Here is a 25,240-nt window from a genome sequence, read left to right as displayed (position 1 = left end):
GGTTTGAAAGAAGGTGGGAGGTGAAAACCTGAATGGTAGGAGAGGATGAAAAGAGTCCAGTTCTTTTGCGGAGTGGGTAGGATGGGGCAGGGATGTCGGTGGTAATCAAACTTAAGGTACAATCAATTTGAGAGAAGCAGATGTCAGAATAAATGGGACGTTGGAGAGATAAATGGGTAAGATATTCAGGACATTTTACTTCCCTCCACTCCAGCTCCCCACAACTTTATTTTGTCAAGGCATTATGGATGTCAAATTTATGTTCCTTCAGTACGTTACGCTGAGTCAAGATTGGCCATGAACTAGTTCAATGGTATTCCAATTACACAATTGTATTTGCCATCCTTCAGTGCCCACTCCACATTCTTAAGCTCTGATGCCTGCCGGAAACTGATTCATCAACAAATATTTGAGTGACCTCCTCTCTTCCCTTCTGCTGAATAGTCTTTTTTTCCAAGTTCAGCCCCAAAAGTCTTTTATGGTTACTTTCCTGACATTCCAACATTAAAGTTTGCCTTTTTTTTTTTTTTTTTTTTTTTTTTGTGCAAGCTATTGCAAGCTAGCTCCCCGCATCCACTTCATTTCTCGGTAGTTAAATGTAGAACCCAATTGTTTGACTATCTCTTTTTACTGAGCTCCTTCGAGCCAGGGGTAGCGTTTTATAAATCTACTAGCTCAGTGTATGGCACGAAGTAGATGTTTAGTAAATGTTTATTGAATGAATATCTTGTGCGTCTCAGTGACATCACATCCTGTGTACAAGGACGTCAATTTGCACTCATTTGTTGGAAACCTAGAGGTCGGAAGGTTTAAGTCATTGTTTATAAGATGCATCAAATATTCAAACGCAGGCTAAGGTTTTTGAACGTCCACTTCCGCAGCGCGACCACAGGGAGTGACGGGTCCCGGTGTTCTCGCTCAGGAATTCCAGCTGGAGGCGGAAACACGATACTTCCAAGTTGCCGGCACTCCTCCACTCTTTGGGAATAGGAAGTGCGGGGGAGGAGCCTGCTGCTCACCTATCGCGGTGTTTTCTCCCCCCCCCCCCGCCCTCACTCCCGGGGGAGCTCTCGCGAGAGAAGGCAGAGGAAGATGGCTGTGCCCTGTTTTTCGGGGTGAGGCGGTCGTGGCTACTGGAGCGGCGGGGGCCGGGATCGTGGTGTCGTGGGTACCTTAGCACTAGCTCCCCCCAGCGAGCGCGCGTTTCTTCGTACCTAGGTGAGAGCCGCCTCTTTTTCCTCCGGGAGATGCGTTTGTCCCGGGCTCTGGGGCTCTGTGGGAGTTCATGCTGCGCTGGAGGCTCCTGGCCACCGCTCTAATCGCCCTGTGCCGCCGCAGCGCCTACTCCGTCGCCGGCGGTGAGCCCCCCGGACCCCCTTTCTGCCCCTGGCGGCGATGACTGGAGAGAAGATCCGCTCACTGCGGAGGGACCACAAGCCCAGCAAAGAAGAGGGGGACTTGCTGGAGACTGGGGATGAGGAAGCGGCGGCTGCTCTCGGCGGCACCTTTACCGGAGGCAGGATCGGCACGAGCGGCAGCGGCAAGGGCGGCAAAGCCTGTCATAAGATCTTCAGTAACCATCATCACCGGCTCCAACTGAAGACAGCTCCGTCCTCCTCCAATCCACCCGGCGCGCCGGCCCTGCAGCTGCATAATTCCTCTGTAACTACCACCTCCCAGTCCCAGACTCTCCTAGCGGGCACCAACCCCATTGCCGTCGCCGCAGATGGAGGCATTTGCCCCGCACACTACCCAGTGCACGAGTGCGTCTTCAAGGGGGATGTAAGGAGACTGTCCTCTCTCATCCGCACGCACAATATCGGGCAGAAAGATAATCACGGTGAGGAGTGCTCGCCCCTCTCCACCTTTCCTTCCCCGAGCCGAGGGTGCGCCTCTGGAATTATAGGCTCTTCTCAAACAAACCTTTCTTTCCTTTGCTTATCATCCGGGCTAAATGCCCATAAATCACGATGGATTCACTAATAGCATGCCATTGGTCAGGGGATTGGTTGTGGGTGCAAAGGAATGTTTCCTCCTTGCCCACATCAAAGTTTCTAGTGAGAAGCTGTTTTGTTTGTGTTTGAGACAGGCCTTCAATGTGTGTTGATTCTTGATTATGAGAAATATTAGGTTGCTTCTTATCCTTCCTGGTTCTCTTCCTTTGTTTATGGAACTACATTTCTTTCTCTCCCCATCTCTCACGTTGGGATCTTGAATTTGGACTCACATATTGACTACCTGCCTTCATTAGTTATTCCAACTTGACTGCAACTGGTTGTGATTCCTGCTTGCCAGGTTGTCTGTTTCGAAGTAGTAGTTGTTTATTTAACGCTTTAAGGAAACTTAGTTTGATATAAAGTGTCCACACTTTGCATTTAAGGTGGCATATAGAATGTTTTGATTTCTGAAAGCCACACAGTTTAAATTTGTTGGTATTTAGAGCAAATAAAGTGACTTCTGGGTAGCTAAAATCTTGTGGGAGTAGAGTTTTGAGCTTTTTGCTTGTTTTACATAGGCAATCGCTAATAGTATGTTTCATTTTAATGACTGCAACTAAAAATAGTACTGTGGTTTTTCATAGTAACTTCCTCATAGACTGTATGACGAATATAGTATCATTTGTTATTCGAGGACTATATATTTCTACTTTTTGACTTACCTTAATTCATCAACCGATATTTTTTTCTGCTTTTTTTTTTAGTTCTAAAAACACTGCGATTAGGTTAACTTTTAAAAAAAACAGTCAATTTTCTATGAAAGCAGATGGAAACGCTGATATTTTCAACATTTCATTGATAGGCCATTTAAACTGTGTAGTTGGCAAATAATGTCACTAGCTCTGCTTTTAACTGAACATGACCTTTTCATATTCAGTTGGAACACTCGGAACTCTTTGCTGAAAATAACATAACAAATTAATGAAACACTTGTGGAATAAGCTTTATTAATTCCATCAGACTCTAGGCTTTTTGTTTAAAATAAGGGCAAAAAGTGAGGTAAGGTAGGAATTCTGTTGGTTGTATAATTTTCTAACAACTGTGATTGTATTCTGAATTTAATGGTATTGTAATAATATCACTAGCTGTCATTTATCATAAATCAAATCCCCCCCAATTTTCCTGAAAACTGCACCCAGTTTTTATTCCTACCTTTAATTTATAGAATTATTTTACTACTGTTCTAACAAGCATATTATTATTTGTTGGTAGTAATTATATTTTAACTGTTTGGAGGAGAGCTTTTAGTGGGAAATATAGCGTGGCTTCAGGTTATTAAATTATTAAGAACTTTTTCACATTTGGACTTCATAATAACTATGTTTTATTTTAATGGCCATTGCCTTTGAAAGAAATGTCCCTGATTTTTTTTGAGGGATAGTTTTTTTTCCCAAATAAGAGACAGACAAATATGACCAAGTATGATAGTGTGGTATATTAGAACTGATTTTCTTGAGTGATAATAAATAATACTGAGTGGCAGTATTATGGGGCTTCAGTATTCTGTAACACAACATTTAGGAGTTGGTTTGTTAAAATACAAATTATGTTCAAAGTAATTGGAATCCTAAGTATCCCTAAACTCTTTTCCTTAGTCCACTGAAATTCACTTCTTAAATTGCCTCGATTTACCAAATTTTGCATTGTACTTAGCTACCCTTATATTGTTGATTATTTTTGATGAATGTAACCAAGGTTCACATACATGTGGAAAGGGTAATTGTTTTTTCCCCTGCAATGTACATTCTCGTTTCCTGCTGTAAGGTCTGCTAGGAAGAGCAGCTTGTATTTAATGTGCTACTTCTTTAAACCCTTTCCCAGTAGCTGCATAATTTCCCCATTATATTGTTACTTTTAGTCATGATCTTTAGTAACCTGGATACTTTATATTTTTAGAATACTTTTTCTTTCAAATTACAAAAGAGTACTCATCCTGGTGCATAGCAGAGCCGTAGAGTCATGCCACATCGTATCGTAGTTTTATATTCACTGTAGAGATTCCTTCCACACATTTAAATTGTATCTAAATTGTAGGTACAATTTATTGAGTGTGTTAGCACTATGGTATTTACATACATTATCACATTTAATTCTTACAATAACCCTGCAAAGCAGTTAGTTTTATCCTATTATAAGGAAACTTTTCTAAAGTTACATATTTAGGATAGGTTGTAAAGATGGGAAATAAACTAATAGCTATGACTCTAAAGCCCATGATCAACATCTTTGTAAACATTTCTATTGATCAGAACCCATTATATTGCAAAGAAGTCAATTCTAATGTGTCTGTGATAGTTTACAGCAAAGTTCTTTAATACATATTTTCCCATTTAGTTTTGTAGAGAGATTCTGCCATTGGAGAGCTCTCAGAGTTTTTCCGCAGAGCCCATGTCTCTCTCTTGTTTATTCTGTGTCTTTTTTATTTAATGGCAAGATAAATGGGCTCTCTCGCTCACGTGATAGCTGGTTAGATATTTGACAAGAGCTATCATGTTCTCCTTGTCTTCAGATAAACATTTCTAACTTCTGTATCCATTCTTCGTATAACATTTTTATAAAGTGCTTAGAATGGTCCCAGAATACAGTGCATACAATATTGGGCTGTGTATAGTGCACACCCACATTTCCGTGGGCATTATGCACAGGGTTATTATACCCATTATTATACCCATGGTGTGTAATCATTATACCCATGTATAATGTGCATCCTTATTTTTCCCTCAAAAACTTGGGCAAAAAAAGTGTACATTATACATGGCAAAGTACAGTACTATGTGTGTGTTGAATAAGTCAATGAAAATCTTAATCATCTTCTTAGAGTGAAAATCCAGTTTTTTCTTTTTATTGTCAAGTTGAATAGGAACAAGGACAAAGCTTTTTGTTTTGTGGTAAAATGTTGGTTGAGTATGAATTACTTTTCTGAACCATCAATTATTTTGAAGAATACTGAATTTGGATCCAAACACATCTTTTGAAATATAAGTTAAATATAGTAACACCCGTAACATCTTGTATACTGTGTTCATATTTGTTAGATGATTGTGATTTATATTTAGTAACAGCTTTTTTGGAGTGGGTAAAAAGATCCATTACAGTAAATGTACACAAACTTATTAAACTTTGTATCTTTGGTATGTCCTTAGTTATATAGCACCTTTTTCTCTTGCATAGAATTAAGGTTTAAGTCTAAGCCTTTTTTCACATTGACGACTAAGATTTTTTTTGGGTCACTTTTAGCCACTGTAGTTAAACAAAGCATCATGATTTTTACTTCCTCAGTTTTAGAATTGAGAATGTTTGTGAAGCATATGGAAGATTTTCTTGATTTTGACAGCACTTTCAATTTGTTAAACATGTAATTTTGTTTTTTCTCTTGTGTTAAATATTCTTAGAAGTGAAGCAGCTTCTTTTGGCCATTAGTCAGAAGCTTTTAGTTGCCACAGTGATGAAAGTTGTTGATATATAAATTGCTCAAACCAGTCTTTTCTAGATTTTGAACAATTTCCGATCTATTCTGAGAGATGTGGCAATTTCTACTGAATTTAATTACATTACCTGGCACGGGACAATCCATCTTCTCTATACACAGTTAATGTTTATTTTTACTGAGTTGTGTAATCTTCTTGAAGCCATTTCACACTGTGATTATAAACTTCAAATTTAAGTTAAAATTCAATTCAGAGTATTCCTGCTAATGCAGGTAACTCATTGAAGTGATAAGGAAATGATTTCATGTGTAATCTCTCTCTGCCTGGTATATGGCAGATTTCTTCAAGCGGGGATTTTAAAACATCTTAATTTTGAAAGATTAAAAAATGTATGTTTGAAAATTGAGGCATTAGGATAATCTGGTATTCATATGGTATATTCTACTCTCTATATGCTAAAATTCTTTTTGATTTTAACTGTTTTTGTCAGTAAAATCTTCATGATAGGTGATGCAGGGGAATAATATATAATATGTCTGTTTGAAGAGTGACTATAAAGCTAAACTTTGCACAGCAAAAAAAGTCTTGAACTAAGCCTTTGGTGAACAATTATAGCCATGAGGGTTATAATGACGGCACATCTTTAAAAGAACATTAGTTCCTATATATCTGTTCCTGTATTTTGTAGTCTTTTCTGAACTTTGGTTTTGAAAGGCAGGCCTTACTTTTTCCCTTAGAAAAAAAGTGGTTTCTGGAGACCCAAGATAATCCATTACACACCTTCACTGGATACGTGGGTGATGTGGTGAAGCCTGTTACTCTGCTGACCTGTTGGGTTGATTCAGTTGATTTTGATGACCATATGATATGACCTTCCACCTCTTCCTCCATGTGCATCTCCAACAGAGTAGGATGGTCAGTGGATTAAGGGGTTCTGTTTCCTGATGGCGTCATCATTAGCACCACAGAATGTGACCTACCGATTAGAATTGTAATATGAACACATCTACAGAGCTACCTCATAAGAGGGAGGGGGAAATCTGTAATTTCCTGAACTGAGCTACCATACGAGTAGGAATTCTGACCTTCCACGTTGGGCAAAAAGGAAGCAGAAATGAGCAGTTAATGGCAGTGATATGTCCTGGGCATCCTCAGTGAGGCAGGAGAAATCTGGAGGGCTTACTGGAGAATTGAGCATTGCTTGCCCCAAGGTACTATCACTGTCAAGTCACAGAAATCTAATGCAGAATACAGTGTAGTTGTAAGGACGCTTCGGATTCTAGAAAATAAGTAGTTTCTCAAAAATTGGTTGGGGGCTAGGCTGATAGACACTATGTTGTTGTTCATATACCATTTATTTCATTGGAAGTGAAATGGAAGATCAGTTTTAGAGCAAGACTGAAGCATATAAAAATTGCGTTAGGAAAAAGAGACAAGGTTTTTTTTCTAATTGAACATTATGAATGATGCTGTCAGGATATGCAGAGTTTAATTTTGTGGTTTAGTTGAATTTCAGCTCTTAAGCCTGTCACTCTTACTGAAATTGTGAAGATTATTTGCACAACTAGCAGGTCATCTCTATATTTGGAATCAGATTTGAGTTTGAGACCATGCTTCTGTAAAAACTGTTTTTTATGAAATTATAGTATTTACTAAACTGCTGAAGTAAGTAGATATTGGAACATACTATTGGAACATTATTGTAGATATTGGAACAATACATTGAAATATTATATTGGAACAATATATAAGATACTGGGACAATGTATTGGAACATTATAATATTCAATGGGAGACTGCATTGGAAATATTTTACTCAGAGGGCTCATATAATAATATGAGGCCCTCAGATAATAATAGTTATTTTTTATGGTGATATTTTTTTAAATTTAGTTATTTTTCAAGTATAGTTTTCTGTCTGTTTCTCCCATCCCATCCTAGCCCGCCCCGTGCTCCCCACCTCCCTCCCATTTCCATCCCCCTTAGTTATTGTCCCTGTGTCCTTTATACTTGTTCCTCCAAATCCCTCCCCTTTTTTCCCCCCTCAAATTCCCTCCCCTCTCCCCTCTGGTTGCTGTCCTGTCCCCTTGTTCTCTATTTCAGTGTCTTTGTTTTTATTTTGTTGCTTGTTTGTTTTGTTGTTTAGCTTCCTGTTAAAGGTGAGATCATATGGTATTTGTCTTTCAACACCTGGCTTATTTCACTCAGCATAATGCTTTTCAGTTCCATCCATGTTGAGATAATAATAATAGCTATTAATAGCAGCATCTTGCTGCCATTTTTGATGTTAAGTATCTTCCGACAAAAGACATTTTTTTTTTTGTTTTTGAGGTTTAGATAGGACTTCACTTGAGATTCATCTTATACTTGAATTTATACTGTCAGTCTGCTACAGGAGTAGGTTTATTCGACTCTCCTATAAGTTTTCTGTAGTTTGTTACTAGTGTAACTGAGTTCAGTGCATTTGGATTCTTAGTGGTAGATTTCTATCAGGTATGTTAATGCATGCTCTCTCTTACTGCACTGAATTCTATAAAAGCATGTGTGCAGTCTTGCATGTCATCTTATGCATATCTATCCTCTGGTAGCTTTCATAGAGAATCTTGTGTAGACCTGCTTTGTCCTGGGGTGGAATTGTTTTTGCAAAGTAAAAACAGATTTTAACACTATTCTGGCGGTTCTTTATCTTATTTTTAAATTTTCTTTGTTCATTTATTCTTTCATATAACAGATATATACTGAGCTCCCAAGACGTGCTAAACAGTGTTTTAGGTACTGGCTGTACAGCAGTAAATGAAACAAAGTTCCTGCTCTCATGCAGCGTACATTTTAATAGGGGGAAGATAAATAATAAACAAAGCTGTACATATATGGTAATGATAAATACAGAGTAAAATAAAGCAGGATGAGAACAGAGAGGAGAGGGGAGGTAGTAATTATTTCATTGAGGTCAGGTTCAGAGAAGACATCAGTGATAAAATAAATTTAAGCAATTATCCAAAGAAAGTTAGGGAGCAGAGGTATCTGCCAGAACAGAGTTTCAGGCAAAGTTACCATGTTCAAGGAATGCAAATGCAAAGTTACCACGTTGAAGGAATAGGAAGAAGGCTAACGTGGCTGGAACAAGGGGTAGATCAGTAGGAGATAGGAGATTTGAGAGGTAAAACTTTCGCAGACCATTATTAAGGATTTTGGCTTTTATCTGAGCAACATAGGACACATTTTGAGCAGAGGAATAGTACTGATTTTAAAAGGTTCACTCTGGCTGCTTTGTGATGCAGAAACTTGGCCAGGGTGAGTTTAACATGCTATTTGAACAAGTGAGGGTAGCTATGGGAATAGTGAGAAGGTAGAGTTGGTTTGGAATTGAAGATGGATTGGATGTAATATGTGCTGGTATGAGTTTTAGTGTCTAGGACAGTACGATTTATGAGAGATAATCCAAAAGTTCTCTCATTGCTTAATTGGATGGGACTTGAAGGTATCTGTAGAAGCTGGAGCTATGTTGATTCTAGTACTTGTAATTTCCTGCTTTGCTCCCTAGTTAGGGTCAAAACTATTTTAGTAATAATACAGAGTCATTGCTTGCCTTTCTCGCTGTGTTGACATTTTTGCTCGTGGCACAAAAGCAGTAGCAGATAAAATCGTTGGAACCTTAGCATGATTTAAGGAACCAAACTGCTAGTAGACATTGTATTATTCACAGTCATGTACTTGCAGTTTTTAAAAAGGCCATTTTTCACCCTGACCACGTAGCTTAGTTGGTTAAAGCATCATCCCCATATGCCAAGGTTGCAGGTTCAATCCCTGGTCAGGGCACATACAAGAATCAACTAATGAATGCATAAATAAGTGAAACAACAAATCGATTTCTCCATCTCTCTCTCCCCCCCTTCCATCCCCCTGTCTCCCTCTTCCTGTCTCTCTCTAAAATCAATCAATAAAAAAATAAAGCCATTTTTCTTAATGTTATCGATGGAGTTCTAGAAATCATTAATTTTACTGTCTTAGTCTCAAGTACATATCTTTTTTATGTTCTTTGGCATGATATGGATTATGCATGATGTTATTCTGCATACTGAAGAGAGAATAAAGGAAAATAGTTGTTGAGTTGTTTGAGTTACAAGCCAAACTGGCTGCTTTTGTCACGGAACCCCATCTTTACCTGAAAAAAAAAAAAAACAGTTTACAGACAAACTATGCTTATTTCAATTTATATATTTTGCAGACATTTTCTGGAAAATGAATGAAGTGAGGCTGTGCCGTCAGGGAATATAATTGATTGTATTTATTGCCAGTGAAAAAAATTAAACTCTGAAATGAAAATTGGCATTTGGGAAAGGTCTCTGTCACTCTAAGCTTGACAGTTTCCCAGTATTTAGACTGTTCTGTCCAGATTGGTGGTATTACCAAACGTGATTTTTTATACTTCATTCTCTATGTAGTAACAAGTGTGATCTTAAAATGTATGGGTGTCATATTATGTCATATCCCTGCTCAAGATCCTGTAGTGCCATATCTGCTTTAAAAGTAAATTCATATTTCTGTAGTTGTAACTACAGTAAGAGTTACAATCTTACTCTTTCGTAATCTTTCATGATCTTAATCTTTCATGATTTGGCCCTTTTACTTCTCTGATATAATTTTGTACAAACCTCTCCTTTTTTCTGCGTCTGGCCTTGTTTTCTTTCACTTCTGTGAATATATGTCCAAGTTATTTCTGGCCTTTGTCTGGAATGTGTTCTTTTCTCTTTATTTCTTAGTTCCTATTTTTAGATCTTATTTTAAACATCTTTTTGGAGAGATTTTTCTAACTGAAGTATCAAAGAGTATGTCTGCCTTTATTATTTCCAATCTTAGCTTTTTGTTATTTTACTTAGCACCTATCATAATCTATTTTGTTTTATGTTATAATTATTGTCTTTTATAGAGATAAAAAAAAGATTTGATTGCTTTATTGAAGATATTTGTATAATATATGATTTACCCCAATCTTGTAGCTGGACAAAACCTTCAAAGATGCTTTGTACACACATACCTCTTTTCCTCAATAAAGTCAGAAGAGAATGAAAATTGTTGCCAAAAACAGCAGGATAGTATTTTATGTAAAATTTACGAGGCACAAAGAAATTCACTAAATTTAGATTGTATCTATAAGTAATTTTATCAAAAACCAAATGATTACAGTAAAAATCTATCTCTTAACTGTTAGGAACAAGAAACTGGCAGACTTTGGGATATAATTCACATTATGGCTTCAGAAATAAAATTTTGAAGTACAAAGTTTTCATTAGTGCCTGGCAATATACTGTATTTTGCCATGTATAGTGTGCTCCTGTGCATAATACCCACGCTTTAACATTATACATGTATAATGTGCATCCTTATTTTTTCCTCAAAAACTTGGGCAAAAAGTGCACATTTTACAAAGCAATAGACAGTACTCCTCAGTTTTCACACCTTAGAACTTACATAGTTGAAATATGGAACCACTATGATACATTTTTTTTAGGTGGTAAGCTTTTTAATATGTTTTATTTTTTCTATTTTTTAAAATTATATTTTGTTGGTTATACTGTTACAGTTGTCCTGATTCCCCACCCCGGCTGCCCCCCACTCCACCCAGCATTCCCCCACTCCCTCCCACCATTGTTAGTGTACATGGATCATACATATATGTTCTTTGGCAACTCCATTTCCTGTAATGTACTTTACATCCCCATGACTATTCTGTAACTACCTATGTGTACTTCTTAATCACCTCACCTCTTTACCCATCCCCTCACACACCCATTCCATCTGGCAACCATCAGAACGCTCTCTGTATTCATGATTCTGCCTCTGTTATTGTTTGCTTAGTTTGTTTTCTAGATTCAGTTGTTGATGTGTATTTATTGCCATTTTACTCATTTTTTTTCTTAAATAAATCCCTTTAACATTTCATATCATAATGATTTGGTGATGATGAACTCCTTTAGTTTTTTCTTGTCTGGGAAGCTCTTTATTTGCCCTTCAATTCTAAGTGATAGCTTTGCTGAGTAGAGCAATCTTGGCTGTAGGTCCCTGTTTTTCATGACTTTGAATATTTCTTGCCAATCTCTTCTAGCCAGCAAAGTTTCTTTTGAGAAATCACTACAGTCTTATGGGAACTCCCCTGTAGATAACTAACTTCTTTACTCCTGTTACTTTTAAGATTCCTACTTTATCTTTAGCCTTTGGTATGTTAATTATGATGTGTCTTGGAGTGGGCCTCTTCACATCCATCTTGTTTGGGATTCATCTTGTGAGCCCTTCAGATGGGCTGAGTACACCCTCCTTTTGTAGTTGAGCCTTGGATGCTGTTGGCAGATCAATGGGAGGGGTTTACCCAGGCCAGACAGATGCAAGGATTGACTGTGACCACTTACTCCCAACTTCCACTCTCTGTGGAGGATCAGCTGTGTAAGGGCAGGGTGGTGGTGCTCTGATGTGATCTGGAGCTGGGTACCCTAGTCCTGTGTTTTCCTGGGTAGTGCATGCCAAGGTCAGCTCCCCGGGCTACTGTGCCTGAGTTGTAAAGCAATGTGAGATGTCTCCTACTTATGTTTGGCTTGGAGATTTCCATGCAAAGCCAAACTGTGAATGTAGGATTGCTGCTGCTAGTGAAGGGCCTGGAGCTCACTAAGGAGCTTGTTTGATAGAATTTAGAAAGTAGTGCATTCTGGGCCAAGACCAACCATTCATATGGAAAAGCAGCTTGGGTGGCCCTGTAAGTTGGGTGGGGCGGTGTCTGTGGGGATCTCCAAGGTGGGTCAAGAAGTGTTGTTAGCCAGGTTGATGGAGTCTCAGATATGGCACCAACTTGTGGCTGAGTCTGGATGGATGTAGTTTCTTTGATACTGTAGTTGTCACACTTCCATTAAACTAGATTTCCGACTGTTCTGAGTGATGGTAGTTCTACATTTTAGTTGTAATTTTGATGTGGTTGTGTGAAGAGGTGAGCCATGTCTGCTTATGCCACCACCTTGGCCAGAAGTCCTGATATAATTTCATAGGTGTCCAAGCCTTTTCGTCTCTGGGCCACAGTTGGAGAAGAAGAGGTGTCTTGGGCCACACATTAAATGCATTGCAACATGTAATAACAAAAAAATCTCACAGTGTTTTAAGTAAATACATGTTTCTGTGTTGGGCCACATTTATAGGTATCCTGAGCTGCGTGCAACCTGTGGACTGCAGGTTGGACACCTCAGCTTTAATGATTAAAGTATGTCCCAGAAAAGACATTGTTACCAAAAGTTACTGGTATAAGCTATTTTCCAAAAAGACAAGCTTCAATTCTCCCCCCCCCCCCAAATTTCACGTCCTTTAGAATTGAGTTAGTTATTTTATAAAAATACTATATCATAATGTTAGAAAATTTACATGGGTAAGAATGAAAATGATAAGACCAATAAAAAACTGTTCTGGTTTTAGAATGGCGTTGTTGATATATATAATTCAAATGGAATATGTAATGAAGAAAACATTTTTCACTGCAAGTATTTTTATATATGAAGTCATTAAAACTGATTTCTCTGTCTCACCATGTTTAAATCACATATGTATCTTACAAAACACTAAACAAAAGCTTTAAAAAAAACAACAGAACTAGGTCAGTGAATTTTCTATTTTCCCCCAACTCCCCCCAAAAAACCAAACAGAAACATACCAAAATCCTGTAAGGTTAAGTAATTTCAATAGATTTTTCTTCAGATTTTTCTACTGTTGACTAACATCATGTTCAATTCAAACACTAAATGAAAATGCTTAAGAACAACTTTAAACATAATCATCCACTAATACCCATTTAGGGACCATCTGTGAGTCAGCTTAGTAAACTATTCAGTGCCTTCAAAGTCTTCAGCATAAAACAAGGGAAAGGAAATCACATGTAAAAGACCCTGAATACCCAAAGCAATCCTGAGAAAGAACAAAATTGGAGATGGCATGCTTTCTAATTTCAAAATATATTACAATGTTATAGTAGTCAACACACTATGATATGGACACAAAAACACACACATAGTTCACACATAGTTCAATGGAACACAATAGAGAGCCCAGAAATAAGCACATTCGTTTATAGTCAATCACTGTATGGCAAAGGAACCAAGAATATACAATGGGGAAAGGACAGTCTCTTAAAAAAAATGATGGTAGGAAAATGGACAGCCACATGCAAGGGAATGACTAAATCACTATCTTACACAGTACACAAAAACTAAATCAAAATGGATTAGAGACTTGAATATGAGACTTGACCCTCTAAAAGTCATAGAATAAAACATCAGCAGTAAGCTCCTTGACATCAATTTTGGTGATAATTTTTAGAATTTGAAACTAAAAGCATTATGGCAACAAAACAAAAATAAATGAGTGTAACTATATCAAACTAAAAAGCTCCTGCACAGTAAGGGAAACCATCAACAAAATGAAAAGGCAGCCTATGGAGTGGGAGAAAATATTTTCAAGTCATATCTGATAAAGGGTTAATATCCAAAATGTCTGAAGAACTCATATAATTCAATAGTAAAAGAAAAACTGATTAAAATGGACACTGGTCTTGACCAGCATGGCTCGGTTGGCCATGGTCCCACAAAATGAAAGGTTGCCAGTTAAGTTCCTGGTCAGGGCACATGCCTGGGTTGTGGGGGCAGTCCCTGGACCAGGCATGTACAGGAGGCAACTGATCAGTGTTTCTCTCCCTGCGTTCCCTTCTGTCTAAAAATGAATAAAATCCGAAAAAATGGATAGAGAATCTGAACAGGCATTTTTCCATAGAAGATACACAGATGGCCAACAGGTAACTGAAACGATTGATGCTCAACATAACTAATTGTAAGGGAAATTAAAGTCAGAATCACATGGAGATACCACTTCACATCTGTTAGAATGGCTGTGATCAAAAAGATACAAATAACAAACGCTGGTGAGAATGCAGAGAAAAGGAAACCCCTGTGTACTGTTGATGAGAATATAAATTGGTATAGCCACTGTGGAACATATAGTGTAGATGTTTCTCAAAAAATTGAGAATAGAACTACCATCTAGTCCAGCAGTTCCATTTCTGGGTATTTATCCAAAGAAAACAAAAACAGTAACTTGAAAAGATACACCCCCATACTCATTGCAGCATTATTTAAAATAGCCAAAGTGTGGAGACAATTTCAGTGTCTATTGACAGATGCATGGATAAAGAAAATGTGGTATATGTTAGAATATTATATAGAATGGACTATCATTAACCCATGAAAAAAGAAAATCTTGACATGTGGCAAAGTGTATGGACCATAGAGCATTATGCTAAACAAGTCAGACAGTAAGACAAATACTGTATCATCTCACTTAATATAAAGCCTAAACAAACAAACCCAAGCTCATAGATACAGGGAAGAGATTGATGGTTGCCAGAAGTAGGGACTGGGGCGGGGGTGGGTAGCAAAATGGGAGACGGGAGTCAGAGGTACAAACTTCCAATCACAAAATAAATAAGCCACGGAGACATAATGTACAGCAGTCTGTTCTATTGCATATTTGAAAGTTGCTAACATATTAAAAGTTCTCAACACAAGAAAATTTTGTAATTATGGATGGTGATGTTATCTAGATTTATTATAGTGCATTTAGCAATATATACACATTGAATCATTGTAGACTTGAAACTAATATAAAGTTATAGGTAAAATATAACTCAAGTAAGAAAAAGGCTAGTTACAAAGGAAAAGTTTTTTCTGTCTCAAAATGCTAACTCCTGTGTGAATCTGTTGATAGTACGTGTTTTCTCTGTTGCACTTAAAACAGCAACATGTTATTCTAAACTATTTGTTTTTGATCAGTGCCAAAAAAGAAAAACAAGCAAGAAAGAAATCCACATGTATAAGTATCAATTTCAAATCTGACTGGTGTAGAATAAGATCATCTTCTTTCTTTTTTAAATAGGGAACTAAATTTCATAACTTTGCATTCACATTCTTTGGCTATCAAGACCAGAAATTAGTCAGAAAAAGTAAACAGCCTTGTTGACATATTAGTGCCAAAAACAAGCTCAGCATCAATGCTGCCAAAACCAAAACCTTTACTGACTTACTCTTAATTCCTGTTGCCTCTTCTCCAGTTTCAGCTTTCACTTAGCTCAATACCTATTGCAAAAACCTTCTAACAGTCTCTCTGTCTTCAGTCTTGCCCCATTTCAATCTCTTCTCAATACTTAGATAGTAATTTTAAAACAAAAACTTGACCATGTTACACTTCCACTCAAAAGACTGGAAGCACTCCGTATTGTATCTTTAACATGGTTTAAAACGTTCTAGATAGGTCATTACCTTTCTTATGTTTTCTTCCTTATTCTATTTTCTATCAGAACTGCATACCATATTCTCCATTAAGCTATATTCTTGTGCTTTTACACACATTTTGTTAATCCTTCATCAATATTCCTTCCCCATCTGTCTGGCATATTAATACCTTTCAAAACAAAACATCACTTTAGTGAAGCCTTCTTTGATCTGTCCTAGGCAATCGGACTCTCCCCCAAAGCCCTCTGTACCTATCTAATGCAGCACTTTTCACACAAAACTACTTTTAATTTTGTGTAAACATTTGTCATCTTCATTAGATGTCACCCTCAGGATGACTACATACTTATTTGGTTAATTTTTGTATAACAAGTGCATTGCATACACAACATTCATAAGAGTCAATAAGCATTTGTGAATAAAGTCATGAGAAAAAGCTCTCAGTGTAGCAACCAGCCTTAAAAATATCAGTAGTAATAGAGACCTAATAATTAAAATACAACAGGCATTACTGTAGGCAAGGGTTGCAAACTCAAATGTTTCCATGTTTATGTAATGTAACTGGAAAAGTTTGGGTGCTTTTTCCTAAACGGTTAGAAGAATACACTTGTAAAACCAGATAGCCCTGGAGGTTCCTTTGAGTGAACACTTTTATTATCAGTTCACTGTCTTTAAAGGCAAGAGTACTTAAGTTTTCTAATTTGTGTTCATTCAGACAAATTTTTCCAGGATTCTGTCCATGTCATTTAAGTTACTCATTGGCATATGTTCTGTTCACAATATCCTCTTACATTAATAACATTGGAATTTATATAGATGCTCCTCTTATTCATGCTTGTTGTGTTTTCTTTTTTCTTTTGATCAGTCTGAGGTTTATTTTATGCATTTTTTCAAAAACAAAGTTTTAGTATGTTGCTACTTAATGTTTCTCTAATAATTCCTGCTTTTATTTTTTTCCGTTGTATTTTGGTAAAATAAACTCAAATTGAAAAATTAAGCAATTTAAGTTGTTCTTTTTCCAATTTCTTGAAATGGCTTCTTAGATTATTGGTTTTTCAGCTTTTTTCCTAATGTATCTTTTATTTTTTTATTAATAATTTCTAGCTTAATTGCTCCATGACCAGGGAACAGACAATATAATTTCAGTCCTTTAAACATGTTGAGATTTATTTGTTACATGGTGAAATCTGGTCAGTTTTTGTAAATGCTTTCTCTATATTGAAAAGAACATGTTTTATATGATTACTGCAGTTTCTGTGTGATGTGTTTGCAAGCTCTATTATTATTTTTTAAGACTTTTACTTACTTTCAGAGAGAGGGGAATGGAAGGAGGAATAGATGGAGGGAAACATCAGTGTGTGGCTGCCTCTGGTGCACCTCATTCTGGGGTCTGGCCCGCAACCCAGGCATGTGCCCTGACTGGAAATCGAACTGGCGACCCTTTGATTTGCAGGCCGGCACTCAATCCACTGAGTCACACCAGCCAGGGCTCAAGCTATGCTATTAAGTACAAATCAGATCTTTATATTTTCTTGGTTCATTAAGCAATTTTTTATTAATAAGTATATCTACCTCAGATAATGTGTTCTGCTTTGAAACCTATTGTTATGTTATAACTATATTAAGATAACTTATTATGTTAAAACTATAATAATTTTTTGATATATGTTTGAATAAAATATATATTTTAATCCTGCTACAATCAGCTATTATTACATATCATTATATTTCAAAGTTTTTCCAACTACATGTAGAGAAGTGTTTTTTTCATATATTTTTTTATATCAAAAGATAAAAATATTTACCTTTTAGCTGGAGCACTTACTCTAGTTTCATATAGTATACTTGCGGATATACTGGCATTTAAATCTACCCCGTTTTATGTTTTCTCTTTGTTCTTCTGGTCTCGGTTCCTTTTTTCTTTCTTTCTTACTCTCTTCTAGATTGACTATTTTCTTACATTCTTTTAGATTGATGATTTCATTATTCTTTGTAGGTTTTTTCATCTGTGAAATGAAAAAAAAATATTTTTACTTTACCATTCTTTTCATAGTTATCCTAGAGATGCACTGTCTCATACAGTAGTCATATGTGATTGTTAAGCATTTGAAATGTGACTAGTCTAAATTGACTGTGCCGTAGTGATATTTTGAAAACTTTGTATGAAAACCAAGAATATAAAATATTTCAATAATATTTTACATTGATCAGCATGCTGAAATGTTTTGGGTATACTGGGTTAACTCTTATTAACATTAGCTTTATTGATTTCTTTTTATTTTCTTCATGTGGCTTTTATAAAATTTACAGTTAAATATGTGGCTTGCATTGTATTTCCATTAGCACAGCTCTAGAGTTTACAATACACAACCTTGATTTATCACAAACTAATGTTAAATATTAGGTAGTACATTACTCCTCTTCAGAGTTATGCAATTAACTCAGAACACTGACTTCATTCCCTTTATCTAGATATCAATGTTACCTAGTCCCATAAGTTTTTATTTTACCTTATAGAATCAATATTTGTTTGAGTGTACTTACCATTTTTGTTGCTCTTCATTCCTTTCTACATCTCTAACCTTTCAGCAGAATCATGTTTCTTCTATTGAAACACATCTTTCAGTATTTCTTTTAATGATACATCTGATAAATGAATTCTCAGTTTTTGTTTGGGAATGTCTATTCAACTAGGTGTAAAGTTCTTGATTGGCTGTTATTCAGCATTCTATTTGGTCTTATGGATTCCTCTTTTGTTAGGAGGTTAGCTATAGGACTTCGTACTACTCTTTGAAAGTAATGTGACTGCTCTTTTCTGGCTGCACTGAAGAGTTTTGTTTTTAATGTTCAGTCATTTCACTCCAAAGTGGATTCCTTTTTTTTTTTTTAAGTCTGCTTGGGTTAGAATTCTAAAATCTCTAAATTTGTGTCTTTCATCAATTTTAGAAAATACTCAGCTGTTACCTTTACAAATATAGCTTTAGCCCCATCTCTTCTCTCCTGAGGGTCAATTAACCCCTTTTTAAAAAATTTCTCTTTCTGTCTTCATGATCTAAACTGTGATTTTAGTTCTATTTTTCTATTACAGATTTTCTATTTGTTTTTTTAAATATGTGATTTAAATTTTTAGTTTCCAGTTCTCTGATAAAACATTCAAATTTGTCTTTCTCCAAGAACATAAATATTTTTACTTAAAATTTCTGTCTAATAATAACAATAAATGAGGCTCCGGTGGGTCTGTTTCTCTTATTGTTTCTCCCTTGTTATCACTCATGTTGTTCAGTTTTGTTATAATACTGATCATCTTTAAGTCTGTTAAGAAATAATGAAGTATTTGGTGGTAAACTGTCATTATGTCTACATCTAATTTTCAAATGGTACAGCAACAATGATATATGTAGCATGTTAAGATATTATTTACAGATAATATAAATATGGATAAGCAAAATTAGGTGCTCTGCCCCATGTTCCATTATCATGCTACACTCCCTTCTATTCTAATAAATAATACAATAATGATTTATGTTCATATCAGTCTCTCACAGAAGACTCTTGACAACTCGAGGATGGGATAGGGTCTTACTGATACTTATCCCCAAGACTGAGTATTTTAAAATCTTCATCCCAGGACATTTTTTCATTGTTTTGAGAGAGGGAGAGAAAGTGAGATAGATAGACAGACAGACATCTATGTGAGAGAGAAACATTGATTGGTTGCCCTCTTGTATGCTCCCTGCCCAGGGATCAGATCTGTCACCTGGGTATGTTCTCCCTGACTGGAATCGAACCCGTGACTTTTTGGTTTGTGGGAGGACGCTCCAACCAACTGAGCCATACCGGCCAGGGCAAGAATGAGTTTATAGTAGGTATTTAAATTGTTTGCTGAATGGACAAGGAACAATATGATAGAGAAATTAGCAGCAAAGGAAACTTGAAATCTGGAAAAGAAATCCCCAAAGCATAATGGGTATTTTTGGGGGGATGGGTGGGCCTGGGTTGGCAGAGGGAAGAAGAGTTGGATGCATTATGTTCAGAAACTATGGCATCCTCTGACTTTGAATTTGCCATATCAGCAGGATCATTTTCCAGTCACACTTTACTTAAAATCTGTAGGTGAAATTTATGAAGGAGCTGAATCCACTTTTAAATACATGCTTTCCTATGTTTTTACGCTAATTTAATTTCTTTTTAATTTTAGGAAACACTCCTTTACATCTTGCTGTGATGTTAGGAAATAAAGGTTAGTAAATATTTTCTTCTTTTTAATGTTCAGTGGCACTTGTGTATAGTCAGTTTTAAATTTTTTACGTGAATTTTGTCTTTTGAGTTTTATAAAATTAACCTGATTATTTTACTTGCTAATTGAACTTAGGATTCAGTATATTAAAAATAAACAGTATTCCTTCATTTTCTACAGTAAATTTTTTCTAGTTAGTTGAAATCTTGTGTTAACCTTTTTGCCATTTGAAACTATTTTTTTCTTGGTTATTTTATCAAGCAATATTTTGTAATTTCAAGAGATTTATTTTCATATATTAAGGTTTATTAATTATTATAATACTTCAATATTTAGAGTTTTTAAAGGATCTTTAACATGGATTGTTTTGTATATCAAAACTCTTAAGTCTAGCCTTTGGTATGGTAGATGATTATAAAGAACTAATACTTTAATTGTTTATTCTTTAATTAAACAAAAGCAACTCATAGATGGGTGATTTAAAAGGTATACTTGATAAGGCTATTCCAAGATGCCATAAAATTTTAGTTATCTGGATTCTCAGTAATTCTGAAAGGGGAGGATTCCAGGTAGCTGATGGGCAACCTTTTAGATGTATTTGCTAAATTTTTAAAATATCATACACTCTTGATTTTTTTAAACAGGCTTATTAACATTTAATTCTTTTTTTGATGATCTAAATCTATTATTATGAACATTTATTATTGTTATATAGTGTCATGTAGTTGTTGGTATAAACATTTGATCCCATAATATATGCTAATTCCAAAGATATTACCAGAATTTGTTGAGAAAAATAATTCTGCTAGTTCAGTTTTTAAGTTCATATGTTCAAGTGAAGCATATGGTTTGCAGGACAATTTAATTTTGATTTTAATTATGTATAAATTATTGACTCAAATTTTTATTATTTTTATTTAGTTATGATGGGTTTTTTTCCTTCCTGCAAGGAACAGATTAACTTGGGTAACTGAAAAGTAAAGAGATTCATGAAGAGGCTACCTATTTTAGAAATTCAAGATATGGTGACTAGCTTCATCTCAGGAAAAGCATAACCAAGACAATTTGAGGGAATCAACCTTCCTCCCTCCCTCCCTCCCTCCCTCCCTCCCTTCTTTCCTTTCTTCCTTCTTTTATCCATCTGTCGTTGATCTGTCTCTTATGGTGTATAATGTATTTTTTGTATATGTATGTAATGTTCTCTTTTTTCTTGATTTATTATTCAGTGAAAACGGAAATTGAACTTAACCCAAAATAACTGTTCTAGAATCCTAAACCTTCATGACTTTCTGGTTTCAGTGTTCACCATCAGCTAGTTTAGTTTCTTAGGTTCCTGAATTTGTGAGCAAAATGTTTGATTAATTTAGTTTATCTCAATCCAAGCCACGGGGTGAATGACTGGCAAACTCATGAATTATTTGGGGCATATACTTCTGTGAAATTAGCTCTAGCTAGGCTGGCCTAGGGTGAGAGTCGGAGCTAGGAGAGGGAATCAGAAATAGAGGAAGACTGTTTAGTTTAACAGTTGTGTGGGTAGGGCAGGCCATGATGGTCATCTCTAGTATGGTTACACTGATGAACATGTATCAGATATAGTTGACTAAAATTGTCCAATAAAAATTTAGGCTTTTTCCAAAGGACATTGCAGCAGAACTTTAGAAAATAACTGAACTGTAGCCATCATTTACAATATGCTAGGTGGGTTTTTTTAGTTCTTGCACTTATATACTCATTAACATCACAACCATTAACCCAGTTTTATAGATGAAAAGCACTTAGCTCTGAGAAGTTAAGCGCCTTTTCCAGAGTAAAGTAGCAGAATTTTGACTTGAACTTGGATATCTTACTCTAGAGCTTAGATTCCTATCATGCTGAACTGTCTTGTTCTCTTTTCACTGAGAACCATTAAAAAAAAATATGATGTATATCTAAGTTAGCTGACATCATGCTTTCCTCCAGTTTTCATGGCAGACATAATTAATTAGACACCAAGACTGATTACTGTCTTACATTTTGCACTTTAATAGTAAGTATGGATTTCCAGGATTTGAATGTGAAATGAAGCATATCTTCCATCCCATGTCTAAGTGTTCTAACATTAGATGGAGAAATTGTTATGCTTCATCATATATCAGCCTATAGAAAATGTGTTTCATAGAACATTAGTTTCATGGGATATTGATATTTCCAGTGAAAGTGTCTCCAGATCTTACCAATTTGGAAAATAGTGAGTTAATAAATATTAAGCAGTTTTCTTTATTATGGGCCTTCTTATAACTTTGATATGTTAATCTGCATCATGACCCTCTGAGTTGTTGGCACAGGTGTTGGATAGAGTCGCTGTTCCCCACAGTTATTTGATGTTTGCTCTTTTTCACAAGTCTCTTGACACACTAGGATTCTGCAGAATGTATTTTGGGAAACAGATGATTCATGATCTACAAATAATGTTGGTATTTGCTCTTTCTGAGTCCTTCTCATAATAGACTATGTTCAGCAATTAATATCCACTTACATTTATCCATTTGTATTTTTTCACTTGTACACTTTTTTGCTTTTGTTGTTATCACCTTTTAATATTTTTTGGCATTTGGTTGCACAAGAGTGAAATGGAAATGCGTATTAGAAGGTTAAACATCTATATTAATCTGTAAATTAATTTTGCATCATACTGTTCTTCAGTCTGTGCACTTTTATTTTCTCCTTTAGAGACACATTATACCTTTTGTAATTTCATTGTCGAGGGGTCATTCTCTGTTTTTATATTTGTTTGTAGCACAGAATAAATTCCTAGGGCAGTCAAATAGTATTTATTGATTGAGTTTAAGAGAGGACTGTCATAGGACTTTCACACTTTTATTTACTTCTCTCACTCATCCTACAGAATAATTTATTTTTTTACCTTCAAAGTCTGATTTTTCTGAACTTCTGGGTCCATTGATCATGTTGGCTGTGCTGGCAGGGAAGTTTTTGAAGTATGGATTTTAGTTAAAATGGATTATACTTACGGAAGTTTTCAGGCATCTTTAGAGATGAAATAGAAAACTAATCTTTAGTTCTTATATTTTTGGTTAGACATCAGAGATACATTCTGCAGACCAGGTGCTGCAACTTTTAACTCATTCTCAGTCTTTTTTGAATGTGCAATTAAAATTTTTTTTTCTCAGATAAGTCTAGGGTTATTCTAACTCTCATAAGGGTCTCTCTGGATGTTGTGTTTTGTTTCCAGTTATTCTGTTTATGCCATCCACTCTCTTTATATTTTATCACCTTTATAACTTTTACTTAATTTATATGTGACTTCTGTTCCTCATGATTTCATTTTGTCCATATTACTCAAGTTTTAACTTCTTTGTGCAACATTCATGCATTCTTTAATCCTTAGTGCCTGGTTATTAACTAACTTGCTTTTTTATTCATTTTTTTAAATTATAGAGAGAAGGCATTTGATTGATCCAGTTTTCTATTTAGTGTATGAAAGTATGTTATAGGTCATTGGCATATCTGTGATTATCTGACTGCTCCTTCGTTGCTCATTTCTGTGTCAATTGAACTGTGACTGGTGAAGGGCACCAGTTCAGCAGGATCTGTGATGTATCAGAAAACATAGTTGACATGTCTAGCATATATATAAACCATACAAATTCTATACCTTAATTTACATTGTTGAGATACAGCTTTAGATACTTGTTGTGCATGTGGCTTATTCATATTTTTTTGTTGTTTGATTTAATTTTTTTGCTTTTTTAAAAAAAATTATTGTTGTTCAATTACAGTTGTCCCCATCTCCCCCCAGATTTATTTATTTATTTATTTTTAGAGAGAAGGGAAGGGAGGGAGAGACACATCGGTGTGTGAGAGAAATCGATTGGTTGCCTTTTGCATATTCCCAATCAGGGGACCTGACCAACAACCCAGGCATATGCTCTGACTGGGGATCAAATCTTTTGGTTCACAAGTTGGTACCAGCCAGGATTTACTTACTAATATTATTAAATTAAAATCTTTCTTTAATGATTTTTAAGTTATTAATAAATGCTCATTGAAACAATTGAACTAGCACAGAACAAAGGTGTACAGGGTGGGCAAAAGTTGGCTTACAGTTGTGAGTATACCTAACACAGAGTTAGTTAATAAAGCTATTGTAATTATCATAACCTACATGTCTTTTTCTATACAAACAGCTATAAACCTTCTGCCTACCCCTTGTATAAAAGCATATTTTCTACTTGTTTTTACTGATTGTAATTAACATTAATAGCCTAATGAGTTTCCTTGCACACCCTCCTTCATATAACATATGTATAGAGGCTTAGTTTGTTTTTTACTGAAGTTAAATCACTACATACAGTATTTTGCCATGTTTTTCTTTTCACTGGAATGTTTATCATAACATACTTTTATAAGTTTGTAGATATCTATTCATGTTTGTGCTTCCCTAACTTCTTTATATGTGCACACATACACACATATGTATATAAAACTCCATGGCAGGTTTCTTAGGGGAAGGTCCATTTTATTTATTTGTTCATAAAAATTCTTTATCATTTTCTCTCCTTATTAACCCTTGTCTTCCAATAAACATGGTAACCCCATGTTAACCTGTTGGATATTATTCTGTACTTTTCTCCATGCTTATGAACTATTATATACAAATATGTGTGTTATTTAAACATACACTCATATATGTACAGTATTTTGCTGTGCGTAATGCGCTTCCATGTATAATGCACACCCACACTTTTTGCCCAAACTTTCAGGAAAAAAATCTTTCATTTAAATTTTTTAAGAAGATTTTATTTATTTATTCTTAGAGAGAGGGGAATAGAGGGAGAAAGAGAGGGAGAGAAACATCAACATGCAAGAGATGATACATCAAGCAGTTGCCTCTCGCACACCCTCACCTGGGGACCTAGCCCACACCCAGGCATGTGTCCTGACTGGGAATCAAACTATTCGGTTTGCAGACTGGCACTCAATACACTGAGCCACACCAGCTGGGGACCATTTTAATTGTTTAATTCAATTTTTATTTATATATAAAAGCAATTATTGTATTCCAGTGTATTATTTTGTATACAGATATTGTTAATGCTTTCTAGAGTTACACTTTCCATGCATAAGCCTAAATAAAAGAATTAAAAACATTTATATAGATATGGAATTAGTACTACCCATGTGTATTGTATGTTTCCCTCAAAAATTTGGAAAAAAAGTGCACATTATACACAGCAAAATATGGTAGTTTTTGTTTTCCTTTTAAAA

At 35.6% G+C, this 25,240-nt stretch overlaps 1 protein-coding gene across 2 annotated transcripts in view; it reads left to right on the top strand.

Moving 5' to 3' along the window:
- Positions 1 to 837: 837 nt before the first annotated feature.
- The window catches only part of ANKRD13C (ankyrin repeat domain 13C), an 80,468-nt gene continuing 56,065 nt past the window's right edge, over positions 838 to 25,240 (top strand). Inside the window, exons 1-3 of one of the 2 annotated variants that reach the window (XM_053655501.1) lie at positions 838 to 1,115; positions 1,339 to 1,840; positions 19,937 to 19,978. In XM_053655501.1, the coding sequence (XP_053511476.1) occupies positions 1,396 to 1,840; positions 19,937 to 19,978 (487 nt within the window). In that variant the 5' untranslated portion in view covers positions 838 to 1,115; positions 1,339 to 1,395. Of the gene's footprint in view, positions 1,219 to 1,338; positions 1,841 to 19,936; positions 19,979 to 25,240 lie in introns of both variants that reach the window. The other variant, XM_053655500.1, reaches the window with a different exon arrangement.

Source organism: Artibeus jamaicensis, unplaced genomic scaffold, assembly GCF_021234435.1.
Source record: "Artibeus jamaicensis isolate MK-2021 breed Jamaican fruit bat unplaced genomic scaffold, CSHL_Jam_final scaffold_1019, whole genome shotgun sequence".
NCBI lineage: Eukaryota > Metazoa > Chordata > Mammalia > Chiroptera > Phyllostomidae > Artibeus > Artibeus jamaicensis.
Note: the sequence above shows the minus strand (reverse complement) of the source record. Positions and strands in the feature narration are given on the sequence as shown.